Here is a 25809-nt window from a genome sequence, read left to right as displayed (position 1 = left end):
GGGTTAATGTCCCATATACCCTTGTAGAAAATGATACTCAACCATGGCTACTACGACAAATGATCCAGTTGGTTGTGCACCTTTTTTTTAATGGTAGATTATGTGTTTATAGATTCTGTATAATGTATGCTCTCTAATTTGTCTCACTGATCGATCTAGAATTCTTTCTGACAGTTTTTAAACAAACTATAGCTGTATATGTTTATTACATCCTTATAATACATCAATAACATATGTATCATGGTGCTATAACATGATGTAACGTATTTTTGAAAGAGAACAATAGGTATTGTCCCAATAAATTTGTGATACTTATACACATGACATCCAAAGTGGAGATTTCCACACGTTATCATTCAACCAAAGTAAATTCGAATTACGTATAATTTTTTTCTAAGTTAGGGTGCTTGAGGAATTTATCATAAATGAAACGAAAATTTTAGAACCATCCAAAAATTCAAGAAATGAAATTGAAGGACGAAATTTTCTTTCTTTCTCTTGATGAATTTTTTGTCTGCTTTTTTTTTTGGGGGACTCCCAATACATCACTATTGCAAATCAAATACACAGACAGACTTTTCCTTGTTAATCCGACAAAATCAGTTAATTTGAGATTTGTACAGTACAACTTCTGATAAGCTTTTTCTTCTTCCTCAATATCTTCTGGATCGCACTTCTCTCTCTCTACCTGAAAAACAGTAATGGTGAATAATTCTGGGTTGTACTGTACCTTAGAAGAATCAAACTTAAAGAACACATCTGTCCTAATTTTCAGGCTAAAAAGTGATTAAGTGGAAGTTTAGTTGGTGAAGAATCTCTTTTTTAGATCATCTAGTTAGTGTGGGTTGTAAGTAATTTCTGACATTAATTAAACTGATCTGGTTAGGAATGAAGGAATTACAGGTAAGGATGATTTTCCAGTTCATCCAAAAGAAAGAAAGTTCCCCCCGACAAATTTAAGTGGAAATTCTCTCTGTTTTTTTTTCTGACATATATTTTCCACTACCATTTTTTAGTTAATCAAAAGCTTAATTTCACTGTAAAAAGTTCAAAATTAACTTAACCCCCCATTCATTCTTAACATAAATTGAAGCTGAATAATCAATAAGTTAATAAATTTCCAATCAATTTAACTTTGGGTAGCTGTAAATCAAAAGAATTAGCAGAAAAAAAGAACAAATTATGATTTCTTACTTTTACAGAGAGAGAGAGAGTTCAATAATAACCCTATTTCTGTTAATCTTTTACTGTTAGTTCTAACTTGTAAAAGAAGTTAGAAATTGAAAAAAAAAAATCAAACAGTTAATCAAAATTGAGTTTTTTTTAATCATAAATTCATCTTTTGGTCAAAAACCCGCATCCAAGTTTCACTCAGTCCTTTCCTTGTTGTCGGGACGAAAGTGATTCTTCACTGCTCTCTGTTTTTTCTTGTCTTCCTTTTTTTTTTACCCACACTCAAAAGCAAAAAATCCATTTCATCTAATCTGTAATTCATTTTGATCTTCTTTTACAAACCAAGAAGAAGAAAACCCATTTCATCAAAAACCCAAGTAAGAGAAAGAAGAAGAAGAAGAGATTGTTAATTAAAAGGATGGGGGTAAAAGCAAAAGTTTGATTAAAGAAAAACATAAATCCAAAACAAGAAAGAGAAAAAGAAGAATAATAAAGAAAGGGGAGAGAGAGGTTGTTGTTTATAAAGTGAGAATCATTGTTGTCCAATGTCACAAGATCTTGAACAAATAAATTCAGTAGTAGAAGAGAAATGGAGATGGTCTGAAATGCAAGGACTTGAACTCGTTGTTTCCGCCGATGAACACGAAGAAGAACAACTTTACTTAGAGATGAAAGAAGAAGAAACCCAACAAGGAAAGAGAAAAGTTTTAGTACAAGAAACTATTGGTACTGTGATTAGTAGAAGAGATAGTGTCGAAATGGAACGTGGAACTACTAATATTTCTTCTTCTTCTTCTTATCAAGGAAAGAAGAAGAAAGATGATGATGATGATGATAATGGGGAGAAATCGAAATCGAAATCGAAATCAAATTCAAATTCAATTCCTCCTGTTTCATTTAAAGAGCTATTTAGATTTGCAGATAGCTTGGATTATGTTTTAATGGGTATTGGAATAGTTGGAGCTCTTATTCATGGATGTTCATTACCTGTTTTTCTTCGGTTCTTCGCTGATCTTGTCAATTCTTTTGGTTCTAATGCTAACAATGTAGATAAGATGATGCAAGAAGTTTTAAAGGTAAGAAACGAATCCAAAATCGAAAAATTTCTTTTGCTTTTTAGCTAAAAATGGGAAAAATCTTACAACTTGTTTAATTAAATCTGTGTGTTTTTTGTAGTATGCCTTTTACTTTCTTGTAGTTGGTGCTGCAATTTGGGCTTCTTCTTGGGCTGGTAAGTGATTCATCTCCTTCTTCTTCCTCATCTTCTAACCTTAGTTCTGAAACTTGTCCTCATCGAACAAAGTCGAATTACTTATAGAAATATCATGTTGGATGTGGACGGGAGAACGACAATCAACCAAGATGAGAATCAAGTACCTAGAAGCTGCTTTAAACCAAGATATTCAGTATTTCGACACAGAAGTTCGAACATCTGACATTGTTTTCGCCATTAACAGTGATGCAGTAATGGTCCAAGATGCTATTAGTGAGAAGGTAAAACCCACAAAAAATTTAATTAATCTAAGCTTCGAGTTGAATCGCCATTAACTGATCTTAAATCTTCCTTTCATACAGTTGGGGAATTTCATCCATTATATGGCAACTTTTGTGTCTGGATTTGTTGTGGGTTTTACTGCTGCTTGGCAATTAGCCCTAGTCACACTCGCCGTTGTTCCTCTCATCGCTGTGGTCGGAGGAATCCAAGCAACCACTTTAGCCAATCTTTCTTCAAAAAGCCAGGAAGCTCTATCAGAAGCAGGAAACATAGCAGAACAAGTAATCATAACTTATCAAGAATTCATTGTTTTACTTGATTATCTTCTTCAAATATCATCGAATTTAATTTCGGTTTTAGTTTCTTCATCTAAGTGTTACTGAGCTAAATTTAAATTGTAGACGATAGTTCAAATCAGGACAGTTTTATCGTTCGTCGGGGAATCAAGAGCTTTACAAGCTTACTCTAAAGCATTAAAGGTATCTCAAAAGATCGGTTATAAGACAGGATTCGCGAAAGGAATGGGGTTGGGTGCAACTTACTTCATTGTTTTCTGCTGTTATGCTCTTCTGCTCTGGTATGGTGGCATTCTCGTTCGACATCACGATACTAATGGAGGATTAGCTATATCTACCATGTTTGCTGTTATGATAGGCGGAATGTGAGTTTTGATTACGATTTTAGCTACCCATTTTTCTTAATTTGTTGAATTGAGATCATGGTTTTCTAAAATTTGGAGTTTGATTGACAGAGGATTAGCACAGTCTGCTCCAAGTATTGGTGCCTTTGCTAAGGCAAAAGTTGCTGCTGCGAAGATATTTCGAGTTATCGATCATAAACCAGCTATTGATCGTAAAAATGAAACGGGTTTGGAGTTGGATTCTGTAACAGGTCATATAGAACTGAAAAACGTCGATTTCTCCTACCCATCAAGGCTAGATGTTAGAATCCTCTCCAATTTTTCTCTAAATGTACAGCCAGGGAAGACTATAGCTTTAGTTGGAAGCAGTGGCTCTGGTAAGAGCACAGTTGTGTCTCTCATTGAAAGGTTTTATGATCCTACTTCAGGTAAACTAATCAACAACCGAAGTACTCGCCGAACAATCATTATCTTCAAACTTAATTTAATTGACTTTATTTGCTTATGGTATAATTTTGTCCGAAATGAATCTATCACAGGACAAGTTATGCTAGATGGGCATGATATAAAGACGTTGAAATTGAGATGGTTAAGACAACAAATAGGTCTTGTGAGTCAAGAACCAGCCTTGTTCGCGACCACCATTAAAGAAAACATGCTCTTGGGAAGAACTGATGCTGCCCAAGTTGAGATCGAAGAAGCTGCCAGAGTCGCCAACGCTCACTCGTTTATCATTAAGCTTCCTTTAGGCTATGACACTCAGGTCAGTTTCATTTTTAAGATAATATTAGTAGTATTTTTTATTGGATTTCTGAGCTTCTATTCTTTCTATGATTAAAAGATTCCAAAGATACAGCACAAGAAACTGATAAAGATTAAACTAAATGACCTGAAAATTGTGCTTATTGAGGTCTGCCACTTATTATTAATATAGGCTAAAAGTTAGGCTTATTGGATCTAGATTCTAGACTAAGGAACTGAAAATTAAGTAGTAATTATTTATCGAAGAAATGTATGCTTTTGATAAGTTTTTTTCTGTTCAATAACAGAATGAAATTCCTTTTTGCAGAAATCTAATCTTCGGGTTAGATTAATAAAAAGAAGTTAGTTAGTATAATCAGTCAACAGAGCTAACATGTGAAGAATAAACAAAGTTTAAGCTAATTAGAAATAATGAAGTTGGTTCAAATAATTAATCATCCCCCACTTGGTTGAAAATAAAAATTTAGTCAGAGTTGAATGATGGAGTCATATGATTCATGTTGCCGACCCCGATATTCAGGATAAGGCGTTGATTAGGGTGCTTAAGGCTAAGGGGATAGATACTTAATTATCTTAAACAAATAATTAAGAATTTTAAGCAAAGAGTAGAACGCAAGTTAAGATTAATAATTTCACTAATTTTTTTTTTTCAAAATGACAGGTAGGAGAGCGAGGATTGCAACTTTCAGGAGGACAGAAGCAGAGAATTGCTATAGCAAGGGCAATGCTCAAGAACCCAGCAATCTTGCTTTTGGATGAAGCAACAAGTGCATTAGATTCGGAATCGGAGAAACTGGTGCAGGAAGCTCTCGATCGGTTTATGATTGGGAGGACGACTCTTGTCATTGCTCATCGCTTGTCGACTATCCGAAAAGCTGATCTTGTTGCTGTTCTTCAGCAAGGAAGTGTTACTGAGATAGGAACTCATGAAGAGTTACTTGCTAGAGGTGAAAATGGTGTTTATGCCAAACTCATCAAAATGCAGGAAACTGCACATGAAACTGCTCTAAGTAATGCCAGGAAGAGTAGTGCCAGGTAACTTCTATAACCTAAACTACTCCCATAGTTCAACAGTTGATTCTTTGGCTAATTATGAAGTTATTTTTCGACAGGCCTTCAAGTGCTAGAAACTCGGTAAGCTCGCCAATTATCGCGCGTAATTCATCCTACGGCCGCTCACCCTATTCTCGTAGACTGTCAGACTTTTCGACCTCAGACTTCAGCCTCTCTCTTGATGGTGCACAACCCAATTACCGAGTCGAAAAACTTGCTTTCAAGGAGCAAGCTAGTTCCTTCTTGCGCCTTGCCAAGATGAACTCTCCTGAATTGACCTACGCTTTGATTGGTTCCGTTGGGTCTGTTCTTTGTGGCTCTATGAGTGCCTTTTTCGCCTACGTCCTTAGTGCTGTCATGAGTGTCTACTACAACCAAGATTATGCATTTATGCGTAGAGAGATCGGTAAATACTGCTATCTTTTGATTGGAGTTTCATCAGCAGCACTTATCTTCAATACTCTGCAACATTACTTCTGGGATGTAGTTGGCGAGAACTTGACTAAGCGGGTTAGAGAAAAAATGCTTGCTTCTGTAATGAAGAATGAAATGGCATGGTTTGATAGGGAAGAGAATGAAAGTGGTAGAATTGCAGCAAGGTTATCACTTGATGCAAATAATGTTCGTTCCGCGATTGGAGATAGGATTTCAGTAATTATGCAAAACTCATCTCTCATGCTTGTTGCTTGCACTGCTGGTTTTGTCTTGGAATGGCGCCTCGCTCTTGTTCTCATTGCAGTATTTCCTGTTGTAGTTGCTGCCACTGTTTTACAGGTTTGTTGGCATCACAAATTTGATTTGAAGTTGTTAAAACTCTCACACTGTAGGTGGTGATTCTTTTGTTTCAAAACCTAAATCTGACTCGAGTAACATTTCAGAATAATTGTTTTCAGTTGACTCGTCTGAGAATGACTTGCTCGCACAGAGTTTGGGTCCATCTGAGGCATACATAATGCAACTCTGCTCTAAGCATCTGAACTATTGAGCTCCTAACAAAAAAAACAAATGAAACTCAGATTTAGACAATAAAAAAACACACACCACCCACGATATATGAAACTGACAAAACTGGCTTTCTTGGTTGATATTTGAGCAGAAAATGTTCATGAAAGGATTTTCGGGAGACTTAGAAGGTGCACATGCCAAGGCTACACAACTAGCAGGTGAAGCAGTGAGCAATGTTAGAACTGTGGCAGCTTTTAACTCGGAAGCAAAAATCGTCGGCCTTTTCTCTTCAAACCTAGAAATACCTTTAAAACAATGCTTCTGGAAAGGACAGATTGCTGGAAGTGGATATGGTGTAGCTCAATTCTTACTCTATGCCTCTTATGCTCTTGGTTTATGGTATGCTTCATGGCTAGTAAAACATGGAATCTCCGATTTCTCAAAGACAATTCGAGTCTTTATGGTTCTAATGGTGTCTGCAAATGGAGCTGCTGAGACACTAACACTTGCACCTGATTTCATCAAAGGTGGACAAGCCATGAAATCTGTGTTCGATCTCCTAGACCGAATAACAGAAATAGAACCCGATGACGCAGATTCCACACCTGCTCCTGAAACTATCCGAGGCGAAGTTGAATTAAAACACGTAGATTTCACTTACCCATCTCGTCCCGATATTCAGATCTTTAGAGATCTTACTCTTCGAGCTCGTGCAGGAAAGACTCTGGCTCTTGTTGGACCAAGTGGTTGTGGTAAAAGCTCGGTTATCGCTCTAGTACAGAGATTTTATGAACCAACATCTGGAAGGGTGGTGATCGATGGGAAAGATATACGAAAATACAATCTCAAGTCATTGAGGAAACATATAGCAATGGTACCTCAAGAACCATGTCTTTTCGCTGCAACAATACATGAAAACATCGCTTATGGCCTAGATAAAGCAACTGAGGCAGAAGTTATCGAAGCAGCAACTTTGGCTAACGCCCATAAGTTTATATCGGCATTGCCAGAAGGTTATAACACATGGGTAGGAGAGAGAGGAGTACAACTATCGGGCGGACAAAGACAGAGAATTGCTATAGCTAGAGGTTTGATAAAGAAAGCAGAAATAATGTTACTTGATGAAGCAACAAGTGCACTTGATGCAGAATCAGAACGAAGTGTTCAAGAAGCACTTGAACGAGCTTGTTCAGGAAAGACAACGATTATAGTTGCACATAGATTATCCACGATAAGGAATGCTCATGTGATAGCAGTTATCGACGAAGGGAAGGTAGCTGAGCAAGGATCTCACTCTCATCTCTTGAAACATTATCCGGACGGATGTTATGCCAAGATGATACAGTTGCAGAGAGTTGCTCATGGGCAAGTGGTAACGGCATCGAGTTCATCTACATGAGTGTCAAATGATTATGGGTTCGGACATGGAAGGAAACAAAAGGATGGAAGAAATCTTGGCCAGAAGCAGCCAGATCCTGGTTTTAATTTTAGTTAGATTCTATTTCCTCTTTTAAGTATTGTATGTCGATTACTTAATATATAGTAGTTTCTTATCTCCTTTTTGTGTAATTAGGAACTCCCAAGAAAATGAAATCAGGTGAAACAAACCACCTCCCCTCAAGAAATCCGGTTTAGATCCAAAACTAAATGAACTCAGATCTACCGATTTTTTTTCGAAATAAGTTTTTCATCTAGAAAAGAACTTAGAAGTGGGATTGTAATGATAACGGGAACGAAGAATAATATAAAGTTGGGAATGACCAAGCAAATATAAGATGAAAAGAATGACAGTTCGATACCATATTCAAGCTATTTCTAGGAACAGGTAAAACTAAGCAATCAAAAGGGATCAATATTCATTTCAAACTATAAAAACGGCATTTGATCGTCTGTCTAAATTATCTTTTCTACAAACTAATCGATAACAAGCTTGGATAAACTAAGCAATCAAGTGAAAACATAAATCATAACATTATGCTATTTAGCTCTGACACAAATAGTTTGGTTTGGTAGAGAAATGAAGCCAGCAGAATCGGTCAAGAGGGAAACATAGACGTCACAAGATGCAGGAAGCTCACATTGACATCAGCTTTGGGCCGTTGTCAGGCATTCCCATTCCAGCGGCCAAGTCTGCATGGAGTTGGTTGTGTGGTTGAGGTCCGTTCATTATCTTCACACTGCACAAGTAGTCAATAGAACTCATTTAAGATGAATGATGGATCTAATCACTATTTCACTACATTACTCTGATAACATACAATAATTTGTGATCATTCCCGTGCTGGAAGTAAGAATTCAAACGTGAAAACAGTGTGTACGAGGTTTTGGTTTAGTGATCTTAAATCTCAACAGATATCACGGCATGGCCGTAGACAAACCCATCTTTTTAGAAAAGTTCGTTTCCAAGATACTAAACTTCTAAAAAATAGTCTCCTACACAAACTCTTAATCACCAACAAAGCGACTTTCTGTCCATAAAGCACCAACTCTCAGTTTTCAATAATAAGAAACGTGCAAATATAAAAGGTTATTATCCGTGTTTATATGTGAAACGCACTATTTAACCTGGAATCTTCTCTTACAACCCATAAAATACTGACAAATCAAAAAATTCGAAAACAGCCAATTCCCACAAATATCAATAGAAACTCAACAAGACAATTAGATTTTAGCCGTGTTTAGCACTGAGTAATAGGACAGTGGCGATTAAGGACTAACGAGAGATGGTTGAATACTCCTCCGAGCTCTAAAATGCTGGCAAAAAGGACATATTAACTTTGTAAGAACACAAGTTCCGGTTTCAACTTTCCAGGACCTCCTCCATCCAGTATATGGCTTACAAACCAGTTAAATCAGCTCCAATCGCCCCGACTCAAACCCCTCAAAACACTAATCCCTTCAATTTAACGTTGCTTTGGAATTTAAGGCATCTATACTATTTCCCTTACTTAACTATGGTTTAAAAAGAGAAACCTTGTAAGATGGTCCCTTACCTTTTACTACCTAATTAGCAAACATCTAGCTTTAGACTTTTAGTCACAGCCGGGTAACTTGTTTCTTCTTTTCCTACTAAATACAAGCCATGATACGGAAAGGGCAGTAGGAACTAGAAAGCCTTCCACCTTGCGAGATCGAACATCAATATACTAACCCTCCTTGAATCTACCCATCAAACTACAGACTATATGGTTTTTATCTTCCTTTAATCCCTTGACAAATTGACCTTGAAAAAGGTTCAAAATCACTCTCCAATCCATTTCTAATTTTCGAATTTCGCTCACCCAATTCAATTACTATATACGTAAATGGAATGCTCAGATCTCAAAGGCATAAACAAGCTTGTATTTGGAAGTTGGAACCATGGGGGATTAACAAAAAAAAGTGTCATTTTTCAAACATGTATCTTCTTTTAATCAGAATATAACAAGGAATGGAATAAGTTGAATCTACTAACCGTTTTTTGTGCTTCTTAGTTTTAAAGTGATCATCCCTAACCGATGCATTCGAGAAGTAACGACTGAAAAGAAGAAGAAGAAGAAGAAAAAGACAATCAGCACAAAGATGAAGCAAAATAAACAAAAACCCATACCTAATTATTTGCCCTAAATAGGAAAAAGAAGAAGATTTACTCGCAATGAAGACAATAGAATTGACCCATTCCAGGAAGATCGTCATCAAAAGGTAAGGGCTTTTTATCACCTTCTGGCTTACGAAGCTCGTCGTAAACGGCGTCGTCACGTAATCGAACAAAAAAGTTAGGGAATTCAAAATAACATGATTCGTATTCAAACAAGAAACTTAAATTGAAGAGCAATAATAACTAATAAAAACGAAAAATATTGGAAAGTAATAGATGAAAAGGATATCCATGAGTTCGAATTTGGTACGGCGAGCAGTTTTGTGAGAAAGCCTTCTCTTCTTGATTTTCCTGTGAGGGCACTTTCCGCCCATTGTTTAACTTTGGTTAATTTGCTTCCTCCCCTCTACTGCTTCTGCCAAACGCCTCTGAACCCTAATAAAACCCTAGAAGGAAAAGAGAAATTTTGCCGCGAATATCTTTGACCATTTATAGATGTGTGAGGGCGTGACGGCCGTGGTGCCGCAAGATGTCTTGGGTGGAATGACGAAAAAACCTTTCATTTGGGAAGTGTTAAAGAGCCACATAAGGTTTTTACAAGGGGCACACATAGTTAAAGAAAGGCACACCAGCCAAATTCTATCCGTGTTGCAGAGTCGGTGTCCAACCACTATACCGAGAGGTAGTGGAAGACACACGTTACTTAACATACTCACTTTTCTTACTCGCTTTTATCTTCATCGCCTCTCGTAACCACCACAATCAAGTCATCTTTCTCTCTTAACTCTCTCGCTCGCTCTCTCAGTTAGTGGCGAAAAGGAAAGACAGAGAGCGATGATAGTGTGTAGCTGATGAAGAAAATACTTGTGCCACCCTCTCGGCTCTAGCAGAGAGTACTTGTATCAATTAAGAAAAACAAATGGGGACGGTGGATCAAGTCCGAAAAACACCAGACTTGTTAAAAGTTCAAAATTATGTAGTCATAAAACACGACTGTTAAATCCATAATAACATGCCGTGACAATGCTGGTGGTAGACAAGAATAATATAATCAAATTCCTTTGTGTAAAAAGATGAACAATTTCTGAGTTATCACATGTGAAACAGGTGATGGCTGGCTTTACCAGCAACTAGATTAAATTATGCATGTCATTTATAAATATTTTGTGGTTGGAATATTCGTTGCAACAAAAATAGTTCATTTTATCTTCCTACCAACTCCCCATTGGCCAAAGAACTATATCATTGATGAATTTTGAACCCGTTAATCTCTTCAAAATCCATCCAATCTTCAAGTCGCCTTCTCTGCAAAGTGAAACAAAAAGGTATCGGACTGAGTTATGAAAACGAAAAGGTGCTGATAGTTAAAATCAAGAAGAGACCATAATAAACTAGAACTTGCCTGTGTGTTTTCCATCATGGAATTGAGCATTCTTCGATGACTTGAAAGTTTCTAAGAATTCTTTACCCTTTTGAAGCTCTTGCTTCTGTCTTGATTTATCCCATTTGTGTTCAGCAGATAATATCTGAACAATACGAGGCAGTGCTCGACCTGCTGCATCAGTGTCAAGAAAAGCAAGCCGACATCTCCTAGCAATGAAATCAACAGCAGACTCACAGTACTCATTCCGCGCACAATATGCAACTTCTGCCTCCAGAAACGGGTACCCATGGGCAAGCCGTTTTCCTAGACCTTCATTCTATAAAATGGAAGAACAGATATAACGTTAATTGAGTGATGCGCAAAATGGGCCTAATGCGGCTAAGTTCAATATTTATTTTTTCAAAATTCAAATTTGAAATGTGACTTGAAGTCTGAACTGATTGAGTCGTATTTCAGAATATTTGTTTTTTATCTCAATTGTATGTCTGTGCGACTCGGTCTAGTTTTCAGTCTACTTGAGCAAGGCAAAAATGAATGACCAAAACAAATCACAATGATGTGATTTAGATTGAGACGAAGTCATACTCAAACGACTCAAATCCAAACAACAAAAAAACACCAGTTTAGATGCACGATCGATTTGCAATTGAGCAATATTAAAACGTAGGTAACTACTACTAGATGTCCATTACTAACAAGCCTGGGTAAAGTTGAAATCCTACATAGGAACACGAAAGACAAGGAAATATGAAGAACCTGAGCTATAGCAGCCACTCTGTCAGCCATAGTACCATACGCATGAGCTAGATGTTTGGCTACAGCACTATCCATTACTCCTGGAACCACTTTACCACCATAGCTCTTCTTCATTCGTACGTATTGTTGAGCCAGCACTGTAAATGATGCTGGATCGTATCCATCTCCACCAACAATTCGTAGATTGTTAGTTAAACAGCCATTGGTTGGGCTCAGTTTTCCAGACTTAATTGCTGCATCAACTGCATCCTCTGCCATGCTGAAACTAGATTCTGTCAGTAATTCTCACCTATTTGAGTTTTTTTTAAAACGTATAATTAGTGTTCTTGTTCAAAACCCAATACTCAGAGTCTAGTGCTTTGTGTGAGCCATGACGAGATATCATTAGAGTGTGATGGTGGTGTCACCGTATTTTTAGGCATGGGTTATGGAGCTATCAAAGTAACATTGGGTGAGCAAAAAGCAAATCTAAACTTTGTATCATATATAGTTCCACTCCAAATGAACTATACCTTCGGTACGTTGTCCATTTTCCACCCGTGATTGTGATCAAACCGGGGAAATCTTCACATACAACGTGGTCTCTAGATATGCTTTCAGTGTTCTTTGCAGTAGGGTCCATGGCCAGTGGGCGAATACCACTCCAAGCAGAAAGAACATCAGAGCGCCTTACCTGATTTTCATATCACAAGTAAACTATCACTTGGAGTAAACTTCATATGGATCTCGAACGCATAAAGATTTCAATATAGCTTGTACCAAGAGTATTTAACAGTTTCCTTCACAACACAAACTTGACATAGACAGCACAACCCTATCTATGAAAAACAAAGTTTGTAACTGCGTGAGGTTGTAAGAGATAGCCAGAATATTTCTAATTTCCAAAACCATGTTTTGCTACTTTGTCGCTAAGAAGCATAAAGTAGTCATGAATAACATGAAAGAAGTGGAGAAACTGAATAATGAGATATTGTGTCGTCAAAAACAGGAAAGTAATAAATGTGAATTAGTGTGATGCTGTAAGAGCTCACTATTTCAGTATTTAGACTAAAAAGAAGCCTCAGATCATTTTAGGAAGATAAAAGTGTTTACATTTTATTTTTGTGCGGGCGGGTCATCAAAATGCTAGAAAACAAGACTAGTAGCAAATCAGGTTTCTAACATTAGTGACCACGTACTTACTCACACAGTGCTTGAGACTTGAAGGTATTAAGAAGAAGAAAAAAATGTTTGTACAAACTGTGGTGCCTTGACAGCTTCGACGCAAACCACATGTAGAAACAAAGATATTTTGGACAGATATACCAACCTTAACATTAAGGTAATCGCTGATAGCATCTAGTATAAACTGTATCTCATCTTCATGTGGTTCAGGAAGCATCGTAATTTCCGTGTTTGAGTCAGTAGTTCCTGCAACTGTTCGTCCTAACCATGGCAACATGAAAACTACTCTTCCATCCTTGGTCTTGGGAACAATTAATCCCATACCTTCAGGAGAATAATAATCCGGAAGAACTATGTGCACTCCGCTGCTAGGAATGATCATAGATGGTGCTTCTTTTTCAACCAATTTCCTCACGGAGTCACAAAATGGTCCAGCTGCATTTACTACTACTTTCGCGTACGTAACAAACTCTTTACCTGAAACACTTTGACATACATTAGGATAACAAACTATACATAAAAACACCAAAATAAATAAACTGTAGTTACATATACTGCAGAAAGGCTCAACATAAGTTGCTGTACAAGTACATGCCAACGTCTATACCTAGATGAAACTTGAAAGTTTGAAAAACAAAAAAAAGGAGGGGAGAGAGAGGGAGAGGGGAAATGACAAAAGAAGGAGCAAACATTAGTAGAAAAATCTTGGCAGCTTAAGCATCTATTGCAGAGAATGTCTTTGTAGTACCTGATAGATTGTCACGAATTCGTGCACCTATAATTCGTTCACTTGTCTCGTCCTTGATAAAAGATATGACTTCTGCATGGTTAAGCACAGCTGCGCCAGCTAATGCAGCAGTGCACGCTAGTCCAACATTAAGTCGAGAATCATTCATTTGTCCATCGTAATATACTACTGTACCCTTCAAGTTTCTATCCTTACCCTTACTTGCAAGGGTAGGAAATAGCTCAACAGACTCTTGAGCAGAATAATATCGAGATAAATGTAGAAGACGTCGTCCAGCAACTAGGTCATATAGCTTCAAACCTGCCCAGTAGTAAACTACCTCAAACCACTCAAAACAGGGGGTCATACATGGCAATGCATGACATAAGTGTGGAGCATTCTCAATAACCTGTTTACGCTCTTCAAGTGCATGGAATACCAGTTTCAACTGTCCGTAGTCAAAATTAAAGACAGCTTTCTCCAGGTAACGAACACCTAGTATGAAATAAATAAGCTTCTATAAGTCTTACTATCAAAAAATAGGCAAGTCGTAATTATTCAAAAGACGTTATGCAACTTGATAATCGTTGTTCTTTTTTCCAATATTTTCTCGATGAGTTCAATTGCTGGTTGTTACTCAAGAAGAGAATACAACTAGCTGAGCGAATTGAACAACTTCAGTGAGTACCTAAATTATCAACAATTAAACTAATATTTTCTAATTTCAAAAAATTACTCCCTGCCAAGTATCTAACCAAGTGACTAAAGTATCTAACCAAGCGAATACTTGATAAGCAAACAAACATGTTTTCCTCTGACGCACTTCAGTACTTTAAGTGAGACGAAAACAACTTCGACCTCAAAAGTTTTAGGATGATTAACAAATTGAAGCACAAAAAGACAAGACTGCTCTTCCAGACCTAAACACCGGTGTCATGGCATTGACAGAAATTCCAATCGCTTAACCAGTTTCTTGGTTCAGAGCCCTATGTCAGACTATGATTCTCTTGCACTAATAAGTGAATGGGCTGAAAAATGGACAACCCTCTGTCCTTTTGTTGGCCGTCTAGCTTGATTGTTAATACTCTTTGATGAAATCTAAAGATAATATCGAGGCATCCGGACTCGGTAATTCTTCTAGTAACCAAGGCTACACCCAATGTCTTACCAACCATCTACACCCAAGGTACTCACAGGAAAATCACTCATATTTTCATGGAAGTGCAATTTAGAAAAAACAACAGCCAAGTTTTTCTTCGAGTAAAATTAACTACTTTATCAAATTTCAAAGCCACAAAAACATCATAATTCTAATAACACAAACTGTGAAATATTCTCTAATCAAATAGCAAAGAGCAATCAAATTGAAGATTAAAAGAAAAAAAAAACTAACCTCCATGAATAAGCTTGGTTGACCTAGAAGAAGTACCAGAAGAGAAATCCTCTCGTTCAACAAGACCAACACGAAGTCCTCTAGACGCAGCATCAAGCGCCACACCACAACCGGTGGCGCCACCACCAACAACAAGAACATCAAGTGGATTAATAGCACTCGTTCCCATTAAAGCGGATTCTTGAATCTCTCTCGATGGAACGACACCATTACTATCAGCGATCTTTTTCTTGATGCTATCAACGTTTCCTCTATCATTAATTGAGAAAATTGGATCTCTGATACTCAAAGCACCGTAAGCTCCCGCTGCCGTTAATACCGCAGCACCAAATCCTTTAAGACGATTGGCTGTTGCCATGAAGAATTTACTGATTCAGTTAGAGAGAGAAAGAGAATAGAGAGAGAGAGAGGTTGCGGGGGGAAATGGAAACGAAGAAGAAGGATGAAATTTCCGATGGGTATTGTTGTCAGAGATTGCGTTGGGAATCGGTGACTTTCTCTTTTAAATAAAGAGAAAATGACTGTTTAGGATGAAAAAAATATTATAATAACTAAAAAAGCCTACAATTTTTTTCTATCGACTAAAAGTTGCTCAAATATTATAGTTAATGATACACAAAATTTAAAATAATATGAGTAATTGTCATTAAGGTCATTTTCTATATTTTTTGTTCCCAAAATACCCTGCCCATTAAAATTCTCTTTCTTTTCCACAAAAACACATCACGATTTTTTTAGGGTTTCTCTCTCTTCTACTTCTTCATGCTTCTTCTTCGACTGTTCTTCAAATCCTTCTTCTTCGATGTTTTTTCTCCGATTTTTCTTATTTTTCAATCTTCTCCAACATCTGTGTTCTTTAGCCATCAATAGACGTTTGAAGAACATGCTTAATCAATAGACGTTTTATTCTCATCTGTGATTTTGGTAAGTTATTAGCTAGTTTTGGCTTTATGGGTCTTCTGATTTTAGGATTTTAAGATACCTAAATTGATATGATTGCTTCATCTGTATAGTGATTGATAATTTCGTCCTTGATAAATTGTAAGTGTGAATGAGGAATTCAGATTTCAAATGATACCTGAAATATTTAATTATGGGGTCATAACAAACTTTTTAGTAGGAATCTAACAATTGAATTTGGTTCTTGTGATTTGGTCATCTCAATTAATATTGAAAAGTTTGGAGCTGATATGTGTCACTTAGGGTTTTGTAGTTCCTGTAAAGGGCAAACGAGTGAATGTCAGTAAAAAAAAGTGGAAGTTGCCCAAATTCGTATGCAGTAATGGGTATGTTTAAGAGCTCTTCCATCATTTTGATTTCTTTTTTGATCACTCAGTACACAAGATGGTGAAGGTGGGTACGGAAACCGAGTATGTTTTATATTGGATTTCTGACCTAGCATGGTGAGATTTCAGTTAGAAATTCCACAAGAGACTACTCATTTAATGTAGATTGGATAGGCATTTGATTGCACGAACACACACATGTTATTCGGTATCACGGTGTTGAATATAGAAAACTTTTTCAATTCATAGTCATTTTGACCGTTCACTTTCCATAAGCCTATATCGGTTCTTCAACACGGTACAAGCTTCTCAATTTCGAGCTCTCAACCACAAAATTAGGGTTAAGTATAACAACAAATATTAGGTTGTTGTATAGACGACAAGTGTTAATTTTCAGGTGCTTATCATGTTGGAGGTTATGTAGTGGCCCCTAATATTAGGGTGTATTCATGACAGTGAGTTCAATCCATGTTAGCATGGATAAATGCTCTCACCTTCTGATTGTCCAAGAGATTAACAAATGGATAATAGAGCTCATTTGGTTATTATTGGTGTTTCAGTTGCGTGGTTATTGGCTTGTTAATTGCAGTTTGTGCGTTTCCCATGAGGCAAAACTGACCGAAGACCCTAACAAGAGAATGTTTGTTGTGCGCATGAAGGGTGAAAGGCAGAAGTGGCTTCTAGCCATTAATACAACTTTCAGTCATATGGAAGGTATACAACTAGTATCTTTGGTAATTGTAGCAACATTACTTGGTAGGTTAATCAATTATCCTTCTGTTCTTAACTATCTTAATCCATAATAAATGGTCTTTCTATGGTGTCCCTAGAAGTGTCAATGACTGAGAAGAAGAATGAGAACAAGGACTACATATAAAGTAGAGTTTCCATTGAACATAGTCCGGAAACAGAACTGCAATTTCAAAACCTTATCAACAAAAGTTCGATTTTCATTTTTCTTCTAATCTCAGCAAGTAGCCAAGTACAAACTCCTTCAAAAACAAAATACGGTGTGGTCTAATGATTGAGTATAAAAGGTTAGAGTAAGTTGTTGCATTCTGCCAAACAGTTTATGCTCTCACTAATGTTGCAAAAAGGATCACAAAAAGGAAAAACAAAGTGCAAACCTGCTAGAATTCTCTCGTTTCTTCGATCTATTTTCACTATGTACAATTGTATTTTCTTTGTGAGCTTTAAACTGCAAGAATGGTCGCTATTTGATTATGAATACGGTTTCTCTTGTTTCTTGTACATGTTGTCCTGCTTCCTATTTGGCCCCAAGTTTCCAACAGTTGGGTCCTCGATATGTATTTTATACGACTTCCAAAATTCTTTTAAGGATTGTTGCAAGCATTTGTTTGCAAAACAGATTGTTGCAAACGCATGTTTGCAGACATTTGTTTGCAAAACAGATTACATTATGCAAACACATGTTTGCAGTTTACATTGTTGCAAACACATGTTTGCAGATCAGATTGTTGCAAACACGTTTGCATAACAGATTGTTGCAAACACGTTTGCATAACAGATTGTTGCAAACACGTTTGCAGAAAAACGTAAAGGAAAAAAACGACGTTTTTTTCTAGGTTTTTTTTTTTCGAAAAAAAATATTGAAAGTGGATCTTGTTAGAAAGCTAATGAAAAATCATTTCTAAATATATAATTTTTATAGAAATCCGACATCTCAAACAAAAGTTATATCGATTTAAAGTTTAAAGAAAAATAAAAGAATTTAGTTACACAAAATGACAAAAAGGGGTATTTTAGTATTTGCACACTTTTTGACCTGAATAATAATTTTCAAATGTTTTGTGCTTTTTTACTCATTTTCAATATTATTTTGACCTTTTTAGAAATTATCTCTTAAATAAATTATTCATATTATCATACCATAATGGTAATATAGTCATTAGTCAATAACTTTCACTAAAATCACCGTTAACAATTTTCAATTACAATGTGTTTTATTTATGGGTCTCAAATTAAGAAAATGATAGGGCTTTCATTTGAGAGTCAATTCTCTCTAAATTTGTGTGTTTAAATTAAGAAAATTTTAGTCGTTCATTTCGTGTTCTCTGTAAATTTAACCGGATTTTTTAATAGTTGTATCACTTCTGTTTTAGAATAAGAAAAATACGTAGTAAATTATAGTTGTGAACCATTTAACCAAATTGACCGAACATATTTTATTATTTGTGAATATGTTTACCGTCACCTGCAAACTTTTTGGATAATGAAAAATACAGTAAATCAACTATTAGACAAAATCACACTACGCCCCCTTTGAGATTATTTACCATCTTCCATACGTGAAAAATAGATTTGGATTAGCATTGATAAATTTAGTTTTAGAATCACATTCTGAAGATGGTTGTTATGTTTTGATGAATACATTTCGGGTTATGTTTAAATTTTAATCATATACAATACAATATGAGAGAAGATTGGGAATTTATATATTTTCCAATGGAAAGTGAATCTGAATCAGATTCCTTATGATCAACTAGGCGTCCATTAAAGCTGGTATTCTATTTTGGTTGGGATGATGAAGCCACGTCCTTGTATGGCTCGTGACTCTTTATCACGGATGCCTTGAGTCTTTTTTACATTATTTACCTTGTCATATTCCCCTTTCTCATACGAGTAACCCTCTCATCAAGGAAATTTCTTTAAAGAAAAATGGGTTAATTTTATCCCCACCTCCTAATATTAACAATTCGCTAGAATAAAACCATAAAAGTGATTAACTTTCAAAATAGTCCCAACAATTGGGTTTTGTGTCAACAGTTGGTAGTCCAAGTAGTTCCAAGGTGTTGACATAAACTTCAGAATACCCTGGAAGTCTCAGGTTCGAATTCCAGAGAAGGTGGAGTCTTTGGTTATTTAAATTGTGATTATTAGGGTATAAATAATTTAGTTGGGCTTTAGGTCATTGACTAGTTGGGCTATAGGTCTGGTTCTGTTAGAGTTTGAGTGGGGGATTATCGAGCTTATCACATTTTTGATGTATCAATGTCAAATGTAACGACGTAGATCGTAGTCGACTTCCAAAAAAAAACAATTCGGTTTTGTTTTTCTTATTCTTTTATCCACTTTAAAAACAAATAAAACAAAATAAATATAAGAACTTTTCTTATAAAAGTATCAATCGTCCATCCCCCTTTGGTGTGCAGTTGGACAACAGCTCGTGAAGTCGTGGGATCGAGTCTCAGTGGAAGTCGTTTGGCGTCAAAGTTTATCTCATGTAATCTATGCAATATATAAAGTAAATAATATAATAAAGTTGTCAGGCTTTTGATCTCTTTCATATTGTCGGACTTTATGTCTCTTTCATTATGAATTAAATTAGGCGGTTATTGTGCTCATTATTCATTACATCTTTACAATGTATCAGTGCGACTAACGTAGATCGTGGTCGATTGCTCAAAAGAAAAAGAAAGAAAAAAGTACCATACAATCATAATTTGTAAGTTTGACAACATATGATGACCAAATTACAAAAACTTGGACACATCCCCGACTATTTAGTCACAAATTAGAAACTAAAATAAAATTAACTTTTGAAATATTAATTGCAAGCAAACAATCTGTTGAATGAACAAATTTTGAAAAAACTTATAGAGGACCCTCTCAACTTTATAAACAAAAAACCTAATTAAGTTAGTAAAGATGAAACAATCATCAAAGAATTTTTTTTTTTTGAGATAGTTTATCCCTAGAAGATTTTGATTTAATTTGCAATTTAGTGACTCACTTTCACTAAAATAAACAAAAGAATTTCTTAATTACGATTTGGACGTTCTTTTATATGAGTAAGTCATCATGCCATAAAATAAGTCGAGATCTTTTTTACATTTAACATTTCCTTATACCTAATGTTGTGTCAAAATTAATATAATTTGACAAAGAGAATGAAACTAGATTTTCATAAATTGCATTTGTGAAATAGAATCTTCAATATTTTTTTAGCTATTTTTTGGAAATTGAATATGATAGTCATTACAGTGACATTGATACGTCAATAAGACGTGATAAGCATGATAAACGTTGAATTTAAACTTTGAAATAAACAGACCTAAAACCCAACTAAACTATTGCCCTAAAACCCATCTAAATACATTATGGGAAGTTTTATAAGGCCTCCCCAATTTTGTTAAAAGATCTCCCCATGAACCATTTTACTTGCTAAATTATCACTGAGGGGAGGCCTTTTAACAAAAATGAAGGGGCCCTATAAAATCTGTTGGAATCGGAGCCTATTTTGGCTCGAGCCGACTCGTCAAACTCAGAAACGGAACGCGCCATTGCGTTCGTCTCGTCGAGCTCTACAATTTAGAGCCAAGAATCACTCAAATCCGATTCCGGATGAATGAGAAATTCAAGGTTAAAGTTTGAACGAAAAACGGTTGAAATAGGTACTGAACTGTCAAAGAGGAACAGTCATGTTAGGGGGCATTTGCGCGAAGAGGACGCGCGTCAATCTGGACGGTCAGCGTTCATCGCGCGGGTTTACGCGCGATCCAACAGATGGCGTTCTTTCCGCGTTCGGGATAGATCCGGGCTAGCATCTAACGGTAGCTGCCTTCATCTGCGGGCTTCTCGCGGGCACGCGTAACCGGATCTGACGGCCAGCGTTCCGTCCGCGTTTTCAAGCGCGATCCAATGGCCCAAGATCAAACCGACTATAATATTCAGTTATAGCCCCTGGTTTCGAACAGCTATGTCTTTTGAACCCAAAAGACATTATACACCTATTCAATTCCTATATAAACCCATCAAACCCACTTCATTTTTCATCAATTCAATTCATTCTCTTCTTCTCTTCCCTTCTAACAATTAGAGGTTCTGGTTGGCCTAGAATATCTAATTAAAGAAGTTTTTTCTAGAGGTTCTGGATAGACTAGAATATCTAGAAAAGGAAGAAAGAAGTCTCGAGTGAACTTGAATTTCAGAAGCGTCTAGAAGATCATTCGCATTAGTCCAAGAGCTCATAATACTGACACAGGTTCGTCCGCTTTCAGAATATAGAAGTACCATCTTAAAATTCTGAAAGGTTAGTCGTTGTATCCCGAAGGCATTCACCCTAACGTTTGGTACTGTTACGGGGGTGTAAAATGTCTTAAGGAAAGAGAATTTATTCTTGCCTCGACTAAATTAACACCTATCACGGTTAGCCCGAAAGAAGGAATATTAATTATTCTTTATTAGTTTATCTCTCTATAAGTTAGAGAAAGGAAACTCTGTCTAAATCAAGCCAAGACAGAGAGAAATCGACTTATCGATTAATAACCAGAGAACAACAATCTTAAGACATTTTATTATTATTTCTCTGGTTATAAGATATTAATTTGGTATACTTTCTGTGTGTTTCAGAAAAGGAAATGGCACGAACAAGAACCACTCTGCGAGTTATTCCGCCTAACACAAATAATGGGGAAAAACCAGAGAAGTTCAAAGGAACTGACTTCAACCGATGGAAGTTGAAGATGATGTTCTACCTAACGACATTGGGTCTGGTTAAATACTTAACCGAGGAGAGACCCACCCATGCAGAAATAGAGGATGAGGCACAGCGTACCGCTGAAATAGAGGCATGGAAACAAGAAGACTTCTTGTGCAAGAATTATATCCTGAACAGTCTAGATGACGGACTCTATAATCTATATTCGGTTATAGAAACGTCTAAACAACTGTGGGACACCCTTATCAATAAGTATAAGACTGAGAAGGCGGGTGTCAAGAAGTTCATCGTAGGACGATTCTTGGACTACAAGATGACTGATTCAAAACCAGTTATGATCCAGGTCCAAGAACTGCAGAGTCTCCTACAGGAACTACAGGCAGAGAACATGATAACGAATGAACCTTTCCAGGTCCGAGCCCTAATTGAAAAATTACCCACGGGGTGGAAAGACTTCAAAAATTATCTCCGCCACAAGAATAAGGATATGAGCCTTGAAGAACTCATCCTAAAGCTTCGAATCGAAGAGGACAGTCGCATTGCCGAGAAGAACTCTGAAAGACTCTCGAATGTGAACGTCGTAGAGACCGGTCCGAGTAAGAAGCGTAAGCATCTGTCTAAAGACGGAGGAAAGCCGAAGAAAAAGACGAGGTTCGGCCTATGCTACAACTGTGGCAAACGAGGTCATATGGCAAAGGATTGTCGTTCCAAAACCGGCAACAGACAAAAGAAGCCGAATGACCAAGCCTCGCTGATAGAAGATACCGAAACTCAGAACCTGTGTGCTATGGTTACTGAAGCCGAAGAAGTGACTGAGAAACTTCAGAACTTGAACCTCTGTGCAGTGGTATCTGAAGTCAACCTGGTTAACAACCAGAGAGAGTGGTGGGTCGACACCGGAGCTACTCGTCACATTTGTGGTGACAAAGGCCTCTTCTCCTCTTATAACGAAATAAGTGAAGGAGAAACCCTGTTCATGGGAAACGACTCAACCACCCAGGTCAGAGGAAAAGGGAAGATCATTCTGAAGTTCACTTCAGGAAAGGAAGTAACTTTGAACGATGTACTTCATGCTCCAGATATCCGAAAGAATCTGGTTTCTGGTTCTCTTCTAAGTAAGAATGGGTTCAAACTAGTCTTTGAGTCAAACAACTTCGTCCTGTCTAAGAATGGGATGTATGTTGGGAAGGGCTACTTATGTGGGGGGTTATTTAAACTAAATGTAACCTCTGTAACGCCAAAGGCGTCTATTATTAATAAAGTTAATAATTCAGTTTATATTGGTGAGTCCTTTAATATTTGGCATGAAAGACTAGGACATGTGAATAACAAGTCATTAAAGAAATTAATGAACTTAGAGTTAATTCCAAAAGTCGAAATTGATTCAAAACGAACATGTCAAACATGTGTAGAATCAAAGATGACCAAGACATCGTTTGAATCTGTAGAACGAGATACAGAACCTCTAGACTTAATTCATAGTGACATTTGTGACTTAAAGATGGTTCAAACCAGAGGAGGTAAAAAGTACTTCATCACTTTTATCGATGACTCCACTCGGTTTTGCTATGTCTACTTACTAAGAAGTAAGGATGAAGCAGTCGATAAGTTCGAACTTTATAAAACCGAAGTGGAAACTCAACTTAATAAAAAGATTAAGGCTTTGAGAAGTGATCGAGGTGGAGAATATGAATCTCCTTTCGCCGAGATATGTGCGAAGAATGGCATAGTTCATCAAACAACGGCTCCTTATACACCTCAACAAAATGGTGTAGCAGAGCGGAAAAACAGAACCTTAAAGGAAATGATGAACGCTTTCTTGATAAGTTCTGGTTTACCTCAGAACTTGTGGGGGGAAGCGATATTATCGGCGAATCACTTATTAAATAAGTTACCCCATAGAAAGACCGGTAAAATTCCATATGAGTTATGGAAAGGAAGGATGCCATCCTTTAAGTACACGAAAGTGTGGGGGTGTCTGGCGAAGGTATTAGTCCCTCCTCCTAAACGGGTCAAGATAGGACCTAAAACTGTGGACTGTGTATACATAGGGCCCGCAATAAATAGTGGCGCCTATAGATTTCTAGTACAGAAGTCTGAAATCGAAGATATACACGTAAACACCATTCTGGAATCGAGAGATGCTAAGTTCTTTGAACACATCTTTCCTTTCAAACAGAATTCAGAAGTCTCATCTGAAAGTAGAAAACGTGTAAGAGATGAGGAAGAGGAAAGTCTAGAAACATCTAAAGAATATGATATGGAAATCGAGGAAACAACACTCGAACCTCGAAGAGGGAAAAGGACAAAGAAAGCTAAGACATTTGGTCCTGATTTTCTAACCTATATGGTAGAAAATGAACCTCGGACTTTCACAGAAGCAATGGCTACTCCAGAAGCTCCATTCTGGAAAGAAGCTGTTAATAGTGAAATAGAATCCATCATGGGAAATCATACATGGGAGCTAGTAGACCTCCCACCAGGTTGCAAGCCTCTAGGCTGCAAATGGATTTTCAAAAGGAAATTGAAAACAGATGGATCTATAGACAAGTATAAAGCAAGACTTGTCGCACAGGGATTCCGACAAAAAGAAGGGTTAGATTATTTCGACACCTATTCTCCAGTTAGTCGAATCACCTCAATAAGAGTGTTAGTAGCTATAGCATCCTTATATAATCTGGAAATTCATCAGATGGATGTGAAAACCGCTTTCTTAAACGGACAACTCGAAGAAGAGATATATATGAACCAACCAGAAGGGTTCATAGCTCCGGGACAAGAAAAGAAAGTGTGTAGGTTAGTGAAATCACTATACGGGCTAAAGCAAGCTCCGAAGCAGTGGCACTTAAAGTTTGATGACACATTATTATCAAACGGATTTAAGATCAACGAATGTGATAAATGTGTCTATACAAAGGTAACTGCTAAAGGATGTGTTATTCTATGTTTGTATGTAGATGACATGCTAATTATGGGAAATAATTTAGATGTCATTAATACAACTAAAAAGATGCTTTCGAAAACTTTCGATATGAAAGATTTAGGGAAAGCAGAGGTCATTCTTGGAATTAAGGTTTCCAAGACGGCTGAAGGGATAAGTCTATCTCAAACGCATTACGTTGAGAAAATCTTAGAAAAATTCAGCAAAGATGACCTCAAAGTGGCGAATACTCCGATAGATCCAAGTATTCACTTAATGAAGAATACAGGGAACGCAGTAAGACAATTAGAGTACTCTCGGATTATTGGAAGTCTGATGTACCTAATGAACTGTACTCGACCAGACATAGCCTACTCAGTTAGTAAGCTAAGTAGATTTACGAGTAACCCGAATAACACACATTGGAACGCCATAACGAGAGTGTTACGGTATCTAAGAAAGACGAAGGAGTACGGACTCCATTATACCACATATCCCGCAGTCTTAGAGGGATATGCAGATGCAAATTGGATATCAGATACCGACGACACTAAGTCAACCAGTGGTTATGTGTTTACACTGGGAGGGGCTGCCATATCATGGAAATCTTCGAAGCAAACGTGCATTGCTCGATCCACAATGGATTCAGAATTCATTGCTCTAGATAAAGCAGGGGAAGAAGCAGAATGGCTGCGACAATTCCTTGAAGATATTCCAATATGGCCAAAGCCGGTGCCTGCAATCAACATACACTGCGATAACCAAGCAGCGATTGCACTGGCACAAAGCAAGATGTACAACGGTAAGTCTCGACACATTCGTCGGAGACATAATACCGTTAAGCAACTTCTCTCTGAAGGGATCATAACTATAAATTATATAAGATCCAAAGATAACCTAGCGGATCCATTTACAAAAGGGTTATCTAGAGAGTTAGTAGTTGCATCATCAAAGGGAATGGGGCTAACGCCTAAGTAAATGAGTAAAGGCATGGTGAAACCCTACCTAGATGACTGGAGATCCCACGATCTAGGTTCAAAGGGCAACTGAAGCTATATCCTGACTCGACAGTA

General features: G+C 37.0%; 3 protein-coding genes across 3 annotated transcripts; 1 reads left to right on the top strand and 2 right to left on the bottom strand.

Moving 5' to 3' along the window:
• Positions 1 to 1014: 1014 nt before the first annotated feature.
• On the top strand, positions 1015 to 7625 carry ABCB1 (ATP binding cassette subfamily B1). The gene is made up of 10 exons (XM_086674017.1): positions 1015 to 2249; positions 2350 to 2404; positions 2492 to 2667; positions 2749 to 2949; positions 3070 to 3329; positions 3420 to 3736; positions 3848 to 4071; positions 4732 to 5105; positions 5183 to 5897; positions 6220 to 7625. Exons 1-10 carry the CDS (start codon positions 1719 to 1721, stop codon positions 7465 to 7467), a joined length of 4101 nt encoding a protein of 1366 aa, XP_086530143.1. The 5' UTR covers positions 1015 to 1718; the 3' UTR covers positions 7468 to 7625.
• A 275-nt stretch (positions 7626 to 7900) lies between these two features.
• On the bottom strand, positions 7901 to 10193 carry LOC147546395 (zinc finger (C2H2 type) family protein). Its single transcript, XM_086674019.1, has 4 exons — positions 9935 to 10193; positions 9698 to 9806; positions 9523 to 9585; positions 7901 to 8245 (listed from the first exon to the last, which is right to left on the bottom strand). The coding sequence occupies exons 1-4, from the start codon at positions 10017 to 10019 to the stop codon at positions 8143 to 8145; spliced, it is 360 nt and encodes a 119-aa protein (XP_086530145.1). The 5' UTR covers positions 10020 to 10193; the 3' UTR covers positions 7901 to 8142.
• Positions 10194 to 10675: 482 nt separating this feature from the next.
• SDP6 (FAD-dependent oxidoreductase family protein) lies at positions 10676 to 15580 on the bottom strand. Its single transcript, XM_086674018.1, has 7 exons — positions 15070 to 15580; positions 13698 to 14171; positions 13095 to 13426; positions 12298 to 12458; positions 11786 to 12044; positions 11048 to 11345; positions 10676 to 10950 (listed from the first exon to the last, which is right to left on the bottom strand). Exons 1-7 carry the CDS (start codon positions 15425 to 15427, stop codon positions 10937 to 10939), a joined length of 1896 nt encoding a protein of 631 aa, XP_086530144.1. The 5' UTR covers positions 15428 to 15580; the 3' UTR covers positions 10676 to 10936.
• Positions 15581 to 25809: the final 10229 nt, after the last annotated feature.

Source organism: Eschscholzia californica, unplaced genomic scaffold (genome assembly GCF_041429995.1).
Source record: "Eschscholzia californica isolate CP2 unplaced genomic scaffold, dmEscCali1.0.p SCAF_4, whole genome shotgun sequence".
NCBI classification, from domain to species: domain Eukaryota; kingdom Viridiplantae; phylum Streptophyta; class Magnoliopsida; order Ranunculales; family Papaveraceae; genus Eschscholzia; species Eschscholzia californica.
The sequence above is the reverse complement of the archived record's forward strand: the minus strand, read 5'-3'. Positions and strand labels throughout refer to the sequence as shown.

What these genes read in the sequence shown, in the direction of transcription:
- LOC147546395 (XM_086674019.1), bottom strand. Translation starts at nt 10,019, where the DNA reads ATGGGCGGAAAGTGCCCTCACAGGAAAATCAAGAAGAGAAGGCTTTCT. An exon ending in TACCAAATTCGAACTCATGG is followed by an intron (nt 9,807 to 9,934) that starts ATATCCTTTTCA and finishes TTGTTCGATTAC; the next exon opens with GTGACGACGCCGTTTACGAC. An exon ending in TTCTATTGTCTTCATTGCGA is followed by an intron (nt 9,586 to 9,697) that starts GTAAATCTTCTT and finishes TCTTCTTTTCAG; the next exon opens with TCGTTACTTCTCGAATGCAT.
- SDP6 (XM_086674018.1), bottom strand. Translation starts at nt 15,427, where the DNA reads ATGGCAACAGCCAATCGTCTTAAAGGATTTGGTGCTGCGGTATTAACG. An exon ending in AACCAAGCTTATTCATGGAG is followed by an intron (nt 14,172 to 15,069) that starts GTTAGTTTTTTT and finishes ATTTCATACTAG; the next exon opens with GTGTTCGTTACCTGGAGAAA. An exon ending in AAATGGACAACGTACCGAAG is followed by an intron (nt 12,045 to 12,297) that starts GTATAGTTCATT and finishes ATCTAGTTTCAG; the next exon opens with CATGGCAGAGGATGCAGTTG.
- ABCB1 (XM_086674017.1), top strand. Translation starts at nt 1,719, where the DNA reads ATGTCACAAGATCTTGAACAAATAAATTCAGTAGTAGAAGAGAAATGG. An exon ending in CAGGAAACATAGCAGAACAA is followed by an intron (nt 2,950 to 3,069) that starts GTAATCATAACT and finishes TTTAAATTGTAG; the next exon opens with ACGATAGTTCAAATCAGGAC. An exon ending in GCTGTTATGATAGGCGGAAT is followed by an intron (nt 3,330 to 3,419) that starts GTGAGTTTTGAT and finishes TTTGATTGACAG; the next exon opens with AGGATTAGCACAGTCTGCTC.